This window comes from Symsagittifera roscoffensis, chromosome 3, assembly GCF_963678635.1.
Source record: "Symsagittifera roscoffensis chromosome 3, txSymRosc1.1, whole genome shotgun sequence".
Taxonomy (NCBI): domain Eukaryota; kingdom Metazoa; phylum Xenacoelomorpha; order Acoela; family Convolutidae; genus Symsagittifera; species Symsagittifera roscoffensis.
Window position 1 is genome coordinate 74090050 of NC_087064.1, and position 18321 is coordinate 74108370.

Consider the following 18321-nt stretch of genomic DNA (forward strand, 5'->3'; position numbering starts at 1 on the left):
AGACAATTTTGTTCAGATTACATTTGCCCGCGCTTATAATCAACTGCATTTGAACCCGCGTTTTACGACATTCAAGTCCTATCAAAAAGCTAGAATAACAGTCCAGACGCTCAAACCAGCCCCGATTTTTGTTCTTTTGCAACCGCTGTCTGCACCTCGGCAAACTTAAAACAGCTCATAATCCCTGCTAAAATAAGTTGGCAACAGTCGCGGATTGGAATAGCACTGCCTTTTCATCAAAGCCGCCAATTAGTTTTCTCTTAAACAGATAAGAAATTAAATATCAAGAAAAAATAACAAAAATTGAATGATGCCCTTTCATTCCTTTCAGGCATACATTTTTAATAGGAATAAAAAACGGGAACCGTTTCATTGAAAACGATTCAGTTGATTTGAGAAATTCGGCTAACAGACCACTATGTTATTTCATCAAACCATACCGGAAAAACACAACTAATAAACTTGTCAACATTTTATCTTAAAATTGATATTTTGATTTTTTTGTAAAGCAATGCTGTTTGAATGCGGAACATTGTTTTAATAGCTTGCAACGCCACAAAAGAGCTGTTTTTTAAAAATCATTTTTGATTGTTTTTGTACGGATATATTTTTATAACGACTTTGTACTAATTTTGCAGTTTTGTTGTGACACGTTAAACTTGGCAACATATATAACAGCAGCCCTGTTACTTAAGGAAAATGAGTTGGTCAAAAGTAGCGTTAAAACTTAAGAAAAATGGTTTATTGGGTATGCATTTAGAAAATACACAAAACCCGTCAGCTCTATTTATCCATAAATCGGGAGGGTCCATACGGACTCGTATCTGCAAAGCTGATCATTTCAAAATCGTTCTCTCTCTTTACCAAATTTGTCTCCAAGAAATTCCTTGTCTATAGTTTGGTCAAAGCGACTTAGAGCAACCCAAAATGTTAGCAGTTTTAACTTGAACTGCTCTGAAAATTGAAACAATCTATCAATTGCTGTTCTTTTGCTGTCACAACAACCATCTTACCTATTTTAAATCTCAATTATTACCCACGAATGGAGGAAACCGAAACGTGAGTAGATTATAAGTATAAGCTGATTTCTCTGTTATTTATGTGAAAAAAGCTAAAGTTATATTATCTTGTACGAGTAATTTGGAATCAGACTGATGGTCCAAGTGAGGATGTTCAGATTTCAATTCAAATTTCAGGGTTCAGTCTTCAAATTGACAGGTCGCCAGTAATCATTATGATCCTTAGATGTAGTCTTAGACGTAGAAGAATCTCTAAAAAAATAGCTTTATTCGAATATAATTGGACAAAAGTTTAGCAAAAAAAGCATTAATTTGTTTGCCTTATTTTTGCCGGTTTTTGAAGAAAAAGAGAACTACATATGCCTTGGGAGATTTTTTAAAATTCAGACGGATTTTACAAAAGTTGACCGCAAATGAGAATCGATCCAGAAACCTTTTGATTGACAAGCGAGATGCTTGCGCTAGAATAAAATGTGGACAACAATGCTGCTCAAATAATACTTCCATAGTTTTCATAAGCAAATTTTTTATGCGTGGCAAATCATCTGAACCAACAATTGTTCCAAATTGAATTGAGGCCAATTTTTTCGGTCAAAACATTTCTACTCAATTTTTAGCTTTTGAATTTCATATTGGTTGTACACAATTTATAGCTTAGCAAGAATTTGGAACAAAAACTGCCAGTTAAGGGGCAGTCGGAGTATTCAGTCCTTTGTTCTGATAAACCAGCTATCATGTTTAAAAAAAATTTTAGAAAAGGAGAAGCAATTTTCAAATTTCTTCTGCCGACGAGTTCTTTAATAAACATTCTTTACTTTCGAAATTAAGATTTTCAGCTTATCAGCTGCGCTTTCTTCTAATGCTAACTATAGAAAAAGCGTTCATTTATCAGGCAGAAATCTTTGCGGAAAATATTTAAGTGGAATTACAAAAATGTACTGCCGTTTATTCAGTTCGTGTGATTTTCTTTATAGGCTTGGAAAAATCTTTGATACTGATAACTCGATGGTTTGAAATTTGATGTTACTTGCTTTTCGAGTTTCTCAAACTAAAGAAATACAAAAAATGGTCATAATTTCATTTCAGAACGTGAAGGAATATTTGAGCTCTGGGTGGTTTTTAATTAGACAAACATCGACTTTTCAACTAGCTATCCTGGGCTCAAAGTTAGGAAATATACATTTCACCTGTGGCCAATTTTCATAACTTAAGTGCGTAAGTGGAGGTTTAGTCTGTCTTAGCAATCTTTCCAAATTGAATTGTGACAAGCAATTTGGCATGTTTAGTGCTTAGCTCAATGCTAAATATATCATTTTAATTTTACATTGCGTGCTGCGAGATGGTTTCAAAAAAGTTGAAACAAAAATTAGTAATTTTTCTTTTCTTATGCAAATTGATACGAGCAGTTGTGTTAGACTTTAAATCGTAACAGACATTTTATTTTTTCATCCAGTTTCCTCAGCTCCATTATAACTGATTCTTGAATATTAAACTCAAATTGAACTTATATTGAACTTAAATATTGCTTGCAAAACACATTAAAGTTACTTTTTTGTGTACTGTTCTAGCTGAATATTCCGCAAAAGCCGAACAATTTAAAGCCTTAATTCCTTGCCAGAATTTGTCACAGAAAGTTTTCGAAAACTCTTTTTTTTGGAACGCGTTGAACGAGGGGCGGGGGATCAAATTGCAGGGAAAAGAATGTGGAAAGGAATTTGGTGAACGTGAGGGCACCTGGCCAATAAAAATAAATAAAAATTGATGAAATGAAAAAAGTAAACTGCATAAAATCATTTGAATTTTAGTATAAGGCAAGTAAACTAAACGGCAAATAAAATGATAAGAATTGATAAGAATGATAAGAAATGATAAACGGGAAATAAAATGATTTATTTGAAAGCAAGGCCAGTTTGGATTCAAAAGCAGAGGCAATTAATTTTGTATATAAACAGGTCACAGCAGCGGAAAAATACTCCGGAATTTCGAAAAAATATAAGACTTCCGGTTATGGCTTTCGAAAACGTTTTTATTTTGCATTCAAAACTCGGCTGTTAAATATCAATGACAGGTTAGCTAAAAAAACACAAGTCAAATTCACTGATTTTTTTTTGTCAAAAATACTTCAAAAATTCTTCTATAAATTTTGTTAGGGAAACGAAAAAAAAATATATGAAAAAAATAATCGGAAAATTTATATAAATCATATTTGATAGCGCAAAAGTTGAAGTGATGTCAAAAGCTAAAAATATAAACGATTTTAATTTCGGGTATTCATTTGAAAAAGTAGAACTTTACTTTTATTCATTACACATAAACAAATGAAATCATAAACCACAGGTTTTGATTTCTAATCGTTACAAGGGTAAAAACTTACAAGGGAAACGTTCAGAATTCTAGTAAAGTCAAATATAAAAATTTCCACAATTTAAAAAAAAAAAATAATTAATAATTATAAATGTGGTTATCGAAATCTATCCAGTCTGTCTTAGGAGCCCATTTTTATTTCCATTTTCATGTACCACTATTTGCGTTAATGCCTTTTTTGCTGAGATAACACCAGCTGAGTTATTTTGTTGAGATACCACTATAATGCAGCCGAAATCGGTCAGGCTGCGGTACGCTTGAAGCTAGATTTCAAGTGAATGATCGTCCTCGTACACTGTCATTAACATCGATTACAAGATTTAAAGGTTAAGTGATAATTGACATCTTTAATCTTTGTGGACAGTGCTGATGTCACTATACGTATTTCTAGCTCACAAAATGTTCTATTGGGGAAATTCTATTGTATGAAGAACTTTCAGAAACAAAAAAATTTATATGAAAGTCAAGACAATAATAATTGAGTTTGATGATATCCTCTAAGCCGGAAACATCAAGATAGACATCTGTATTTCTTATTCCATCGCTGTCTCTTTCATTCAAACATGATTCAAATTGTCTCTCACTTTTTTTACAATTTTTTTTAAAATTTACATTTGAATTTAACACGTTAAAATTAGCCCAATAGGTATGCTTTCGGGACGGTTGTTTCAATTTTTGAAGAAAAAAAAATCTGTGCTCGTTATTTTTTTTCTTCAGACAAATTTCCATTTCTTAAACTAGCAACTTTTGATTGGTTTTTTTTTCTACACCCTCTCAAAAATTTTAATTTTTTGAGCTCAAATGAGAGAAAATATTTCAACTGTGAGCATTTTTTGTAGCGTCATTGCAATTTGACAATTAACGCGCCACATATTTTGGTATAATACCGCGTGAGTGAAGATTTAATCCGGCTTAGAAATAGTTAAACTTTGATTTAAAGCAAATTGTTCGGAAATATCGCAAGACACTATTAACATACTTTTTTTCCATAGCGAGTGGAATAACTTTTTTTAATATGGAAAAAAATTCATTTTTTTTTTCATTTTTTTTTTGAAATTTGCAATCTTCGTAAAAGATGAATTATTCTTTGCACTTTAAAGGGCAGTCGGAACTTTCAGTCAGTGTTCTGTTCTGTTTTGTTGCATTACCAATTCTAATGCCACTGTGACAACAAGTTGATAACAACCGTTTATCTACAGTTAATTATACAGATTTCGTTTGTGATTTAATTTCTATACAGTAAACTTTAAATTAGAAAAAGGTCCTGAATCTTTTTCAATTTTTTTTCACTTGTTTGTCCAAATCCGGCGTTTTTTTAAATTAGATCAAAAAATGCAAATATGAGAAAGAAGTAACAAAACAAATAATTTACCTGTAAATATTGTCAAAATAATTTGCAGGAGGTCAGCGTCTGATCAATTTTTGTCTAAATTTCAAATGAAATTATTTGAAATGAAAAAATTCGAACAAATTTTTTTTCTCAACTTTGACAAGTTTTGTTGATTTTTATTAAAATCCGAATCAAGACCAATAGGGCTCAGATATGATAACACAATTAACATCATACAAATTTTTTATGCTGCAATGAAAATTGGCTGAAACCAGTTTATTTAAAGTGATCCGACGCCATACTTTCTTACCACTTCTCCGGAGAGGTTGGAACAACAAGTCGTCCCATAGCACAGCAAAGCCTTGACTTATAAAGACTGCCCTTTGATTGGTCTGAAATTTTTTTGGTTAAAAATTTTTTAGTATCAAGTTTAATTTCCACCGTATGTTTTTTGTTCCCCCACCAATAATACAAAAATGTCTGGAGTAAATTTTGAGTAGTATGGAAATCAACTCGACCAATTAGCTTGACTCAGTTCAATATGGAGCAATTTTGAGAGCGATTTAATTCGCAAGAAGTAATGGAATTGCAATAAGTTTTCAGCGGTGCCAGGTAAATGATTCGACAAAACATTAAGAAGACATGACATTAAAACAATAAATGAGAGTTGGAACATATAGATTGAACTTATATTTCAAGTGATTTCCATTTTTTAGAAATAAAACTGCTGAAATGTGTGTAGTGTCGTCTTAAATTCCAACCAGAAGCGGTCGACGTCTTAAAATTTCCATTTTCAATTCTGTGTCGCTTTATGTTAAAAACATCTGTTTAAGACTCGGTGAACGTAGTTCTAACTCTTATACAGGTCGCGATGATTTTTTTTGTTTTTTTTTAATCAGGAAAAATTTTAAAGTTTGTACAGGCTCAATATTTTCTTTTCGCGGTTTGACTTTTGATTCCTCTATAAGTTCATATCATTTCCTTTGTAAGAAAAAAGGCAGACTCCACTATCAAACAGCTAAAATTTAAAGGTCACGAAAAACGTGATCGATTTCAATTTTCAAAAGTCGAATTTAATCATCAAATTTCCCGTTGAAACAAAAATTTTACCTTATGATCAACTTTTCTCAACTCGGCTTAACTTCTCAAATTTGGAATAATTTTATCAAAAATTTGTCAACCATAAATAGTTTGAGCCAGTATTTTTATTCAGTTTTTTTTCTGTTCATTTGCGTTCTTTGATTCTTTTTCAACTGTCTGTCGGCTATTTAAACACTTTAGACTCTGTCAAATAAAAATAACGACTGTAAAATTCTTCAGTAGTTTCTCGAGTACATAAACCTTGATTGTCAATTTCACACTCATTTAAACCAGCGCTTTTGAAGAATTGTTTTTTTTTTCAAAGCCACTTTGACATTCGTCAATCAGAATTTTTCAAGGTGTAGACCTCAAGTGTCCTCACCTCAGTTGGTGTCTAAGAAAGTGTCCTCAATAGGGGCTATAAGATCTGCTTATCTGAAGTTCTCGAAGAAATCCATTTTTTGTGGCTAAAAATCTGTTCCCCGGGGTTCCTTTAAGAACGAGCAGCAAACGTTCTCAATATTTTAAATGATTCTCTTGGACCTATTGGTGAATCACTAACTAAGTTGCTATCGTCTTCCTCGAAACCTCGTTCTACGAGTCTAGCTTTTCAACCTGTTCCTTATTCTTTCGCAGTTTGCGTACATCGCCAACATTTTGAACTGACCCGTGCCACAACTTCCTCATTTATGATATTTAAAGACCAGATTGAGAGTTTTTTCTGAGTTTTATCATAAAGTTCCGGTTTTATACGATAGCTGCAGCAACAAGTGATGTGTTATTCGAATCAGCTTGTATGTAGACTTTCACCCTCCTGGTTCAAAGGTTGTGTCCTCTCCCCTGACCATGGACGTGGTGCATATCCTTAGGTGCCTTGCTAAGTTTGACGCGGATTTCCTCTCGTTACATCTCGGAAATATTGTCCATTTCTGTTTATAGACGCCGTGTTGATGGTGTTGTTCGGTTGCTTCTTGTTCTGGTACCCGGTTTCCCTTGCAGTTCTGTCTTTTGTGGCGGGCCATGTTTCGGGCCTGTAGGGTTCTGTCGCATCTGCCACATGTCTTAGTTCGATCTTCATTGTTCCTGTCTCCCTCGCATGTCTTCCTGTGGTTTTTTTTCCGAGTTTTCAGATTTGAAGCTCTACCAATTATATCATCTGGGTACTTAAACCGTGAATTGAATCAGTGTTGATGACTTCCCGAAAATTTTCCCGCTAAAATATTGACATCGGCTTCGTATCAACTTTTATCTTGAAACCATAGCCATTTGTACATCTGTACATGCACAGTGTAAGCTCAATTTTAGTGGGTTCAGCATTTCAAACACCGTGAAACAATTTTTCAAGAGTGTGAACTGATAAACTTGACTCTTTTTGCGTTTCTTCGTCCAATTGTGGCTGAAGATCTTTATCGTCTATCAGAGTTTTTAGGGTAATATTCCACTGAAAAAAAAAAACACAGTAACAACGCTACTTGACTCTGATTCGCCAAACAAGACATCTCACTTTGCAGATTCGACCCTTTCTAATGATTCAAATTGATCTTTATCCTGTGATTAAACCAAGTTTCACGCCAAACGCTATTTTAGTTGCACTTTTGTATTTTGTCTCACGTGCCTAAGAACTTTTTCCTAATAATCTTGAGCAAAGTTTTTGCAAGATCTCCACAAAAGAAAGTTTTGCGAAACCGATGGAAATCAACTGTTACTAGTTGTTGTTTAACCGAGTCCTTCAATAGATCATGGGAGGCAAAAATGGCTGAAAAAGGATTTCGTGTGACTACAATAGCAGTTTGCCACCTATGTCAATGTTGCAATGCCGAGGGAAACGCAGTCAGACTTTTACGATATAATTTTGTAATTTCACCAACGTGCAGATGATTTTACAGATGCGGAAATTGAAAACCTCCTTGAATTATGCCTTCTTGAAACCTACCATCTCTATTGAGTCGAAATCCAAAGGGGTGTAACGGCTAGAAAAATTTGAGTGCAATTTTTTTTATCTTGCCTAAACGGTCCAGCATCTATCACAAGAAATGATGAGCACCCGTAAGAGGATAATATCGTTAGATTGCATAGTTTGGATATCGGAGTTCAAATGGAATATAATTGACCAGGCCGACAGTATTATTAATATTTAGCTACTCGAAGTCATTCTCGAAGTCATTTCTTTGAACACTAAAACGTCATGCCTAGTAATCAATACGAAAGTTTTCTAAATAATGGGAAATCAAAACAATCAAACTTCCTAACCAGAACAAAACCGGACCCATTTAAAAAATGAACGAAATTGTGACAAACGTCAGACAGCAGCTATTTCCTAGTTTTACTGGTAAACGCCAGATAACCGCTGAAGATCGCAGCCCTTTTGCACTACCACAACAAATGGGAAGAATAGAATTCCGCAGTAACACATATTCCGGCAAATATGAGTTGTCACGAGCTATTTGTGATCCATCCGGAAACAGTGATCAAGAAATAGCTGAAACAGAATAAACTCTGTTGAAAAAAATTATGAATATTGAGAGACAGATTACTACACTCTCGAAAAATTTTAAAATCCTGGAAAATTGCTCAGCCGAATGAAAGCTAACAATAAATTTAGCATCACAGAAAGAATCATCGAACTGGCTAAGCAAGCTACCCTTAAAATATAATAATTTTTTCTTCAAATCAAAGTTCAAAGATATTTAAATCTGAGATATGGATGGGAATCACCTAGCACTCCACATACATGTCTATGTGCACAACCGTTTACACTGACCAACTCTCTACAATGTGAAAAAGTGGATACGCTCCTCTAAGTCATATTGAATTTCGTAAGAAATTTGCGAAACACCTGAACGAAGTCTGCCATGATGTTGAGATAGAGACGAAACTTTGGTTGTTGGCAGGCGGAAGATTCAAAAGAAAACAACCACTACTGAAGTGAACGCTTCGACAAATGGGCACTGGTGTCAGTATCTTATACTGTTCGATCAGTATTTTGTCTAAGCCATCACTTGTTTTTGAGCGATCTTAGTGATCACTTCAAACAAATTTGTATCTCTATCTATACGGCTTCTCCTATCAAGAGACACTTATCTTTTTCGGCACGGCAAATTTTTAGTACTTCGCTTGGAAATTTCCGCGATCTTCAGTACGAACTTTTCACAAATCTCTTTTCACTATTCTACGATTCTGCTTCACATGGGAATTATTTTGAGTATTGGGACGGATGTCTTTTCTCTATATTTAAGGCATTTGTACCACTAAAGCGAAACATCCGGAACATATTACCCCCGTTTTACAGTTCACATAGTGTCCACCTCTTCAACAAACGTTGTACGGCTTTGCGTCGATATTTACGATTGCCCTCTGATATAAACAAGCAAACGTATTTGAATGTGTTAAACAATTTATCGTTCTCTGTTGACCTCGAGAAGATTGCCTATGTTGACAAGTTCTCTGAAACCAACTCTTCGCTTCATGGTTGTTTTAAACTTTTGCGCTCACTTTCCTGCGATTCCGACATACCAGAAACTATGTTCCGCGATATTCCATATGCCCCACTATCTGATTCTCGTGCAATTGCAAATGGGTTCAATACTTTCTTTGGATCGGTTTTCAACGAAGATGACCATTTATTTGACGATTTCTCAGAAATGAGCTGAATGAATTTACAGTTTCTTTAGACGATGTTGAACTTGACCTGTCTAAAGCATCCCTTGGTTGTGGAGACGACATACCGGGGGTCTTACTGCGCAAATGTTCTACAGAGATCTCGGACAATTCTTGCCTCTTTTTTGCCATATCCTCTCTTCCAGCATATTCCGAGAACCCTGGAAAGTTGCGAGAGTAGTACCAATTCCAAAGTCTACTGTTAAATGGAAGGTAAATAGCTATCGGCCGATCAGTATTTTGTCTAAACCATCATTTGTCTTTGAGCGAGTTCTGTACAACAAACTATTTTCATATGTACGAAACAAACTCACTTCTCATCAATCAGGCTTTCTCAACAAGCGATCCACGGTTACTCAGCTGCTACAGCTGCTACAATATGTTCATTCGCTTTAACAAGCGACTGACAAAGGCGAAACAACTTACAGTCTAAATCTCGACTTCTCAAAGGCCCATGCCCTCCTGCTCAACAAACTTCGATCTCTCTGCGTCGGTGGTAGCCTTTTCCGCTTTTTTCATTCCTACTTATCCGGTAGAACCCAAAATGTGATGGTAATTGGGGAAAAAAATCACGCCTAGTAAACATTCGGAGCGGCGTACCTCAAGGCTCTATTCTGGGGCCTATACTGTTCCTTATTTTTATTAACGATTTACCTGACCCTTGCTTTGTTACCGTGCCTTATCTTTTTGCTGATGATGTCAAGTTAACGTCATGCAACCTTGCCAGCATTCAATCAGATGCAAACTCTCTCCTGCAGTATGCCCTTGTGAACAATATGCATTTTAACTTTGACAAAACTATTTTATTTACTTGCCCATCGACTGATGCTACTATCCAAATGGGTGCCAACATTGTCGAGACCTCTGATCAAGTAAAAGACCTTGGCATTTACATATCATCCACACTTTCATGGAGTTTCCACGTTCAAAAGCGCCTGAATCTTGCTTCTAGCACGCTTTTGCGCTTAAAACGTAACAACCCTTCTACCACGCCACGGGATATTAAGCTACGACTGTTCAACATGTACAAAGTTTCAAGTAAGCTATATGGTTTTTCTTTTGCTGCCTTTAATTTAGGCGACATTGAGCGAATGGAACGACTACAGAATCGAGCGAGCTGTAACATTCGTCTACTGCAGTCACACATGAGGCTTAAGAAAAATAGGCCCTATAACCACTGGCTCAAGGGTCAGGGACACTATCTCTTGTGTTTTTCTACCTCAAGAACGGTCGGAGCCAGTTCGGTTCGCTTGTGACATGAGACTACGACCCGTTACAGCTTAAAGGCTACTACTAAAATATCCCCCCACTCTAGAATTAGAAACGTCCCCATACTTAGGTCTCTAGATACCCAAAATACATGAACGCCGTTAAAAACCGGGTTGGAACAATCCGTTAAGTTACTTTTTATTAGACAGTGTAACTTTGATCCATTTCAGATGGATCAACCTAAAACTCGCCTTACCTCAACATAACAATTATAAAACACACTCTAGGAATTTAAATTTGTACTCACATAGTAGCACGCTCAAGAAGTGGGAAATAATCCAGTCGGTAACTAACTCAAGAATTAAATAACGTAACTAAATGAGTCTAATGTTTTATAGTTTTAACAATGAGAACGAGTTTATACTCTAGACAATAGTTTTCTTGTGAACCATTAGGACACTCAAGCTGTCCACCTTTCCACCGAAGGTTCACTCTAGTCCAGTTCCGAATAATACTCCAGTCGTTATAATCCAATTCGAGGGAATGCTCTCGTCTCTGTCACAGATGGGACAGCTCTACTCTCGATTATTATAGTGATGGAAATTGCGAATAGCAATTTCCTACTGCTTTTTCTTGCGACTTTCCCGCGTTTTCGACTCAATTGTTCTGAAATTGTTCTGATCTCTTTTTCTGATTTTCAGTTCTCGCGAGAAAATCGTGCATGACAGGTTCCATTCGAAATTTTGAAAAATTAAATTTCACTCCAAAATCAAGTGTTTTTTGCTTCTCTCAAGGTCAAACTTCCAAATATGACCGACTGGCACATACTCCCCGGACTCGAGATCGATGTCCTCATCGCGCGCTGTCTTCTGCCAGTGAGTCCCAGAAAAACCGAGTGTTGCTCAAGATACAGTGCCAGTGGTCATTTACAGAAGTTTGCAGCAGATTTAAGCTTATCTACACCCCAAAATTCACAGCCATTTAAAATTTTCACACTATTGCTAAACAGCAACCAAAATCTGCATACACCTGCACCCTTGAATTTTCGCTTTTCAAGCCAATCATTTTAAAATCTCTTTTGTCCTATTCAATCAGGAAATTGTCATGCAGCATTTCGATTTATATAATAAATATAGTATATTAGTAACAATATTTGCTTTGTTAAAATTTCTTTTTCGTGAATCCAAGTTTCACTCGGATCCACGCTCAAGCCCCCTTTCCAGCTCAAGCCCCCCTTCCCTCTCAAGACTCAAGATCCATCTGATTTGCCCATTCATCTCGTGCTCTTCGCCTTGGAGGTACTGCATCCTGAAGTGCTAGATGCGGCAAACTGTCTCAACAGTTCCTCTTCATCATCGGAACTAATCACAATCTCCTCCCAAGCCTTCAGCTGTTCATAGGATCGCATCCATTCTCTCTGCTCCTGCAATCTCTTTGCTTGGTTGGGTAGTGCCTTCACCCTAGCTTCTCGGTTCAAGCAAAAGGAGTTGTGCAGGCTCAAGCTCACGTTCTTCGCCAGGTCTTCCTCTAGTATCGACTCCCTCGCTTTGGTATTGTCTCTAGACATCTTACCCACTCTTTTCCATCCTGTCGTGATCGCATTACGATGGGTTAGCAGGGGTCTCTTGAAAGCTTCCGGCCCAATCTCGGCCTGGAACTGTCGATACTCTTTTTGATGTTTTCTCATGTGATCTTTCGTTGTCATGTACAACCAAGACGTCAGTGTCGCCCGAAACCATGGAAAGTACCTCAAGCGACTCCATACGTGCCTGACTTCCGTCGGTATGGCGAATACTTTGCACGCAGTCTCAAACAACTCGAGTCTCCTGCTGTAGTCTATCGCGTATATTGACTCAGCCGTTGGCGTCGTCGCCTCCCGATACTTCGTTATATTCTCTTCTATCCATCTCAGAGCTAACATCGTACTCACTACTAAGAGCGTCACCTTCTGCCGGTGATCCGGTAGTCCGATCGACCGAATCTCTTCCACATCCCACACCAGGCAAAGGTTCTTGTGATCTGGATACCACACCGTTTGTGCCAAACAGTGGCATGGGCATTCCCCATGAGAGATCTCAATGCTCCTGAGATTACGCTCCCCTGAGGCTTCCAAGAGAGGCTCAAGCTCCATCATTTTCTCGTGCATCGTGTCGTTGTCTTCCAGGTTCGGAGTACTTCCCACAGGTTTCCCGATCACGTTTTGTCTCTCGTGATCGCTCGTGTTTTCTCTTTCCAACTTCAGAAGATCTTCTCCCCAGATTTCGCTTAAGTCATCTCTCAATTCTTTTGGTACTGTCCCTTTGATTTTTCTCAACAACTTGTGCGAGTGATGCGACATCCGAGCCAACCTCACGCACTTGGGCACTGAGAAGGCCTTGTCCACCAGTACTCTCTGGCTAGACACTTCCACCATCGCCATGTGTAGCGGGTAGTGACTTCCGCACAAGTTGGCCATCATTGACCCTATCAGCGATTTCGCGTTCAATGGCATGCCATAAGCTTCGCTCATGGGAAATCCCATTTCCGCCTCAAGACCAACCTTCCAGCTCCGGATGTGTTTTTGAGTCACCTGCAACACCCCGGGCCATGATTCTACGCTCAACGCCGTCACTAAATGATGTTCAGATTCCAGTCTCTCCAGTGCCTGCAGACCACACATTCTCGAGAAGAATCCGAGAGCTGTCGCTATATTCACCGTGGTTCTCGCGTAACATTCCGCTGTTATTTGCACTTCACTTTTCTCCCTTTCTGTGATGTCTTCGAACCAAGTGACCAGGTCTTCTTTTTGAAACGACAGTATTCTGACGCATGACCGTCCATCGCAGATGTGCTCTCCGTTCCCACACGTCGAATCCAGACAGCTACCCGGCTCCAATTTCTTTGCTGACCCGGGGTCGCTCGCCCTTTCGCTTGGCTCTTGCATCTGGGGCGTGATTAGCTTATGTAGCACACTCAACTTCGCCAGATCTTCATCTTCCGTTGGTGCTAACCTCACTCGCTCTGTGTTTTCCTCGATTAGACTTGCATGGGGATGTGGACACCAGGAGGGTCTTAGTAGCTTCCATATCACTCCCAAGTTCGTGGTTAACAAGCCATTTCCACCGCCCATGTTCACTTCAACTCTCTTGTTTGAGCGCGGTATGCTTATCACCTCTGGTGTTTTCTCAAGAATCAGGCCCAGGCTCGGCCCCTCTTTTTCCACCGCGTCTATTTCCATTATTCTTTCTGTCCAAAACTTCAGTAGCTCCACTACCTCATGGTTTCTGTGGGCTCCTCCAGCTTCCGAGTCTAAGAAGGGATTGTAGGCTATTCCCATCACTCCAGACACATATTGGTATTCCCCCTTCTCACTGAGTCTCGAGTACTGTTCTGACGAGGCCAGGTTACGGTGAACATCATGTTCTTCCTCGAACTTCTTATTAGAGAACCTCCGTACCTCGTCCAGCTTTCGATGGTTCTCTAAGGATAGTCTGGAACCATCTTCTTTCTCTATTCCTGTACTCTGATATACGTTCAAGATGATCGTTGAGACTCTTCTCTCCATGGTTTTACTTCCACTTGCTCTCTGGTGGCATGCCAGGATGGTGCTATCAGACATCATTGACATTGTCCATCTCAAGAAACATGTGGCATCTTTTCTTCTAGCCAGGCTCAAGCCTGAATTGTCCCTGGCCACGTGTTGCATCAGTGCCTGATACACCTCTAGCTTCTTGCTTCCCAACTTCAGCCTGTCATACGAGGTCAATGTCTCCAACTCTACTCCCACCAGACTCCAGGTGAACATTAATTGTCCCGCAGTTCTAACGAAGGGATTCGCCATTAGTGGCGGTGCTGATGAGGATGTTCTCATCGCCTCTTCAAAATGATCCTTCAACAAACTCTGCCAGGACCTCTTCAGATGACTTGCCATCTCTATCTTATTAACCTCGGCTTTTTGCTGGGTGGCCCAATTGCGTCGCCTGCGAGCTATTCCACTGTCCAACTTCTTCAAGCAGTCCTCCATTTCCTTCAATGTTTCGAGGGCCACCCACCACGTCCGGGAAGTGTTCCTCGTCTTGTTCCTCTCCAATGGATCACTCGTCACTTGTTTGCCCATGTCCTGATGTGCCTTCGAGATCCATTCTTTGCCGATCTCCACTTCCCCTACCTGTCCGTTCGTTGAACCTCTCTTCACGTTTACCTTCTGAGGCTTGAAGTCTTCTTCTGACGTCGAACTGGTGGAAACCTCTATTTCCTTTTCTACTTCAAGTGGTTTCCTGAGCTCCGAGCTGTTCTTGTATGCCGCCGTCTTGCATCGGGCCAAAACGATGGGCGCCGTCTCTCTCAAGTTTCCTTCCGAAACAGCATCCACTGAAGGACTACCCCATCCTTCCACTTCTCTCTTCCTCTTGCGAGTCTTCACATCTCTGCTCGAGGGTGTTGTGGCTATCATCATTGATTCGACCTCTCCATCCACTCCTTCCAACTCTTGCCTCCCCCCTGCCCGAGCCTTAAGGATATTAGTACTTTTAATCATATTACTAGTCCCAACCTTATCCCTTTTTATATCATCAACCATTTTATCCACAGTTTTTTGTTTCAGAGTAGAGCTGTCCTCACATTTCTCTTTTCTAGTCTTCGATCGTGCGTTCCTCAGCTCCACTAGCTTGTTCAGCAGCTCTTTTCTTGCTTTCTCATCCAGGCCCGTTCCTATCAGGAGCGGTTCCCCGAATCTCACTACTGCGTCCCACAGTTCCTTCTTGAACTTGTCCAGCGTCGTCTCGCTGCCCACTTCTCGATTGAATTCCTCCAGGAACTCCTGCCAAGCGTCATCCTCGAGAGATCCCAAGAATATGTCCCTGTTCCCTTCGAACGTGTTCTTCTCCCTTTCCTCCGAGCTCAAGAGTAACATCCCCATATTGAAGGTCTCACCTGCCAATGGCAACTCTAGGTTCTTCCGCGGGGACGGGTTCAGAGGTGGGGTGGCAGTATCTGCCCAATTCTCTTCGCTCAAGTCTTTCAACAGCTCTTGAGTGGTGAGTTCCTCCCCTGATGGCCCTGGTTCAGGCGTATTCCCCACCTCCATGTCTTCTCCAGCTTCACTGAGAGTTTCATCCATACTCTCTTCCTCTGATTCATTTCTTCTTCTCTCGAGAATTCTTTTGAATCGATCCTCAACAGGTCCACTTCTCTTGTCTCCAGGCGTGTCTACAGACAGTGGTGACGGTGTCGTAGGATCCAGCTTTTTATATTCCGTCAGGGCTACATGCAGTTGACCTGCTGCATCTAGTTCTGTTCCCTCCTGTGTCACTTCTACTTGTTCTAAGCCATAGGGTGCCTTGTATTTTCTCGTGGCAAATTTCATTTCGTCCACCAATGCGACGTGCCCCTCCATCACGATCATCCTGCCATCATCCCATATGGGTAGCATATTCTCAAGTCCTTCCTTCTCAAGAGTCCTCAAGACTTTCCGCACTTCATATCCAGGGGGCTGCGAACCTCTACTCTTTTTCGCTTGCGTCGTCCACGAATTTACCTTCATCTCGCTGATGTGGAAGTAGACTGCCGCCGTGTAGCCGATGAACAGGGGATCCCAGCCATCCGTGAAATGCCTCTGCGTTTCCTCCGTCATCATCTTCGCCATTATGGAGGGAACCACCAAGGGACTATTCATTCCCAAGGTCATCCTCCTGACTGTCGGGAACTCAGGCATGGTGGCTGGTAGGATTTCTTTCTCCATTATGGCCTCCAGCTCCCTCTTGACTAGTGCAAAGCACTCCTTCCAGGCGGGGATTCTCAAGACTTCTCGTCCGTCGGCCGTCAATGGGTTTAGGTTCCAAAACTTTGGATACATTTCAATGGGGCCCTCTCGCTTGCCTCCCATTCTACATTGCATTTGTCCCCTGAAGTTGCACACCATCATCTCGGCATCTTTTACTTTTCCGAAGAGTACCGTGTTGCTCATACGCGCCCTGAGCACCTCCTGCTGACACCAATTCAGCGCTGTACCATCCAGTACGCTGATGAGACTCAAGTGCGTCACCGAGTGACGATACGTTATCACCAGGGGATCTGGAAACGCGTACGTCACTGCTGGACCATAGATGCAGGTCACCACCTCCTCTAGACCTCGGATTATCCCCATTGGGTCCGACCTCATTGCCAGGCACAGGTCCGTCAACAGAGGCATCCCTCTGTTCGCCTTCTCCCATTCTTCTCTCGAGGTTGGGTTCTCATCTTCACCCGTCATGTATCGATTCTGCATCATGAGGTATTGCACCAGCAGTGTCTTCAACCCTGCGGCACACTTGTAGGAGCTGGTTTCAATGCTCGTGTGGACTCTCCCCATAGACAGAGGTTCTCCATATTCCATTAACCGATGAAACGACACCAATTCCCCATGGGTCAAGAGCACTAGTGCCAGGTACCCATCAACTCGAAGTGTCTCCACTCCCCGACTAAACATGTATGCTGGACCCATGTTAAACAAGTATCTGGGGTAGACCAAATACAGGGCCAAGAGCAGGCTGATGGGCATGCCCAGTATCTCCTGCACGAAGGCTCCAAAGATAGTCGCCGTGGTACCGAATACTCCTGCCAAGAATTCCTTCTCCCAGCAAGGACTCAAGAACTTGAGAATCTCGTAATCCCTCCGAGTCTTCAATTCGCCTTTGGCGTGCTCTCTCCAGAACCCTGCGATTGTCACTTCATTGGCGGCCGAGACAAATCTAGCCACCGTCATGTCTCTTAACTCGGCCAGCTCCAGTTGCTTCTCTAGGAAACTCCAGACTTGCTTCACGAGGAGTGGTGCTTCCTACCTTGTCTTATTCGTGGCGTTCTCCAACCTTGGTGTCAAAAATGGCCACCAGCCATTCTCTTGAGTCAAACGATATTTCAACGATCCTAATTGCTTTTCCGTCTCGGCCACATTTCTTCTCTCGTTACTGGGACCTCTAGACTTGCTGGTGGAGTTCGTGATCTTTACATCCATACTCCGAAACCACAGGCTGGCCGTTAATTTGCTTATCGCCGGGTGATCGTCCCCGATGACTGGGCTGAACTTGAGCTGCCTGGCAAAGTTCGATATCTCTAGCAAGAGCACCTCGTCTAATACGATCAGGATGTCGGCTAGTCCATAAAAGCCCCTCAGTGCATGAGATATATCCGCCCATGCCGCCGCCAATTCTGACTTGCGAAGTCTCAGGCTCGATGGCTCCAACTCCCGATTGGGGGCTGCCATTAGAATCCGCCATTCACTCCCTTCTGCTATCAGGATCAAGACCGCGTACACGAACTGTAGGGCGGGTGGCATATTCGCGTATCCAGGGGATGTGGTAAACACCACCTTCGTCTTGGACCCGAATCTCGAGACAACATTCTCTTGCACTTCATTCATCGCCGCAAACAACGCTTGAATGGCTTCCCATATCTTCCTCGATGTCGGAATTTCATCGCCCTTTAGTTGCTCAAGAAGTCCCATCGCGTGCAGGTGATCATTCATCCCTGCAAACAATAGCAGTTCAGGTTCACAGGGCATCTCCGACTTTATTGCCACTACCAGAGTTAACATCTGATTCAATTCAGCTCCTGGCAAAGAGTATATCAAAGTCTCCGGCCAGAACAACTTGGGAGACGTTCCTTCGAAGTCTGATCCCGCCACAATGACTACTCTCGCAGCAGCTG

General features: G+C 40.7%; 1 protein-coding gene across 4 annotated transcripts in view; it reads left to right on the forward strand.

The window, feature by feature from the left end:
* The window catches only part of LOC134842024 (cGMP-dependent 3',5'-cyclic phosphodiesterase-like), a 92691-nt gene that overhangs the window by 19248 nt on the left and 55122 nt on the right, over positions 1-18321 (forward strand). The window contains exon 2 of one of the 4 annotated variants that reach the window (XM_063858168.1): positions 881-1059. The exons of 2 other annotated variants lie outside the window; for them this stretch is intronic. In XM_063858168.1, coding sequence (XP_063714238.1) covers positions 1043-1059 — 17 coding nt within the window. In that variant the 5' untranslated portion in view covers positions 881-1042. Of the gene's footprint in view, positions 1-596; positions 1060-18321 lie in introns of those variants that run through there. One more of the 4 variants, XM_063858166.1, reaches the window with a different exon arrangement.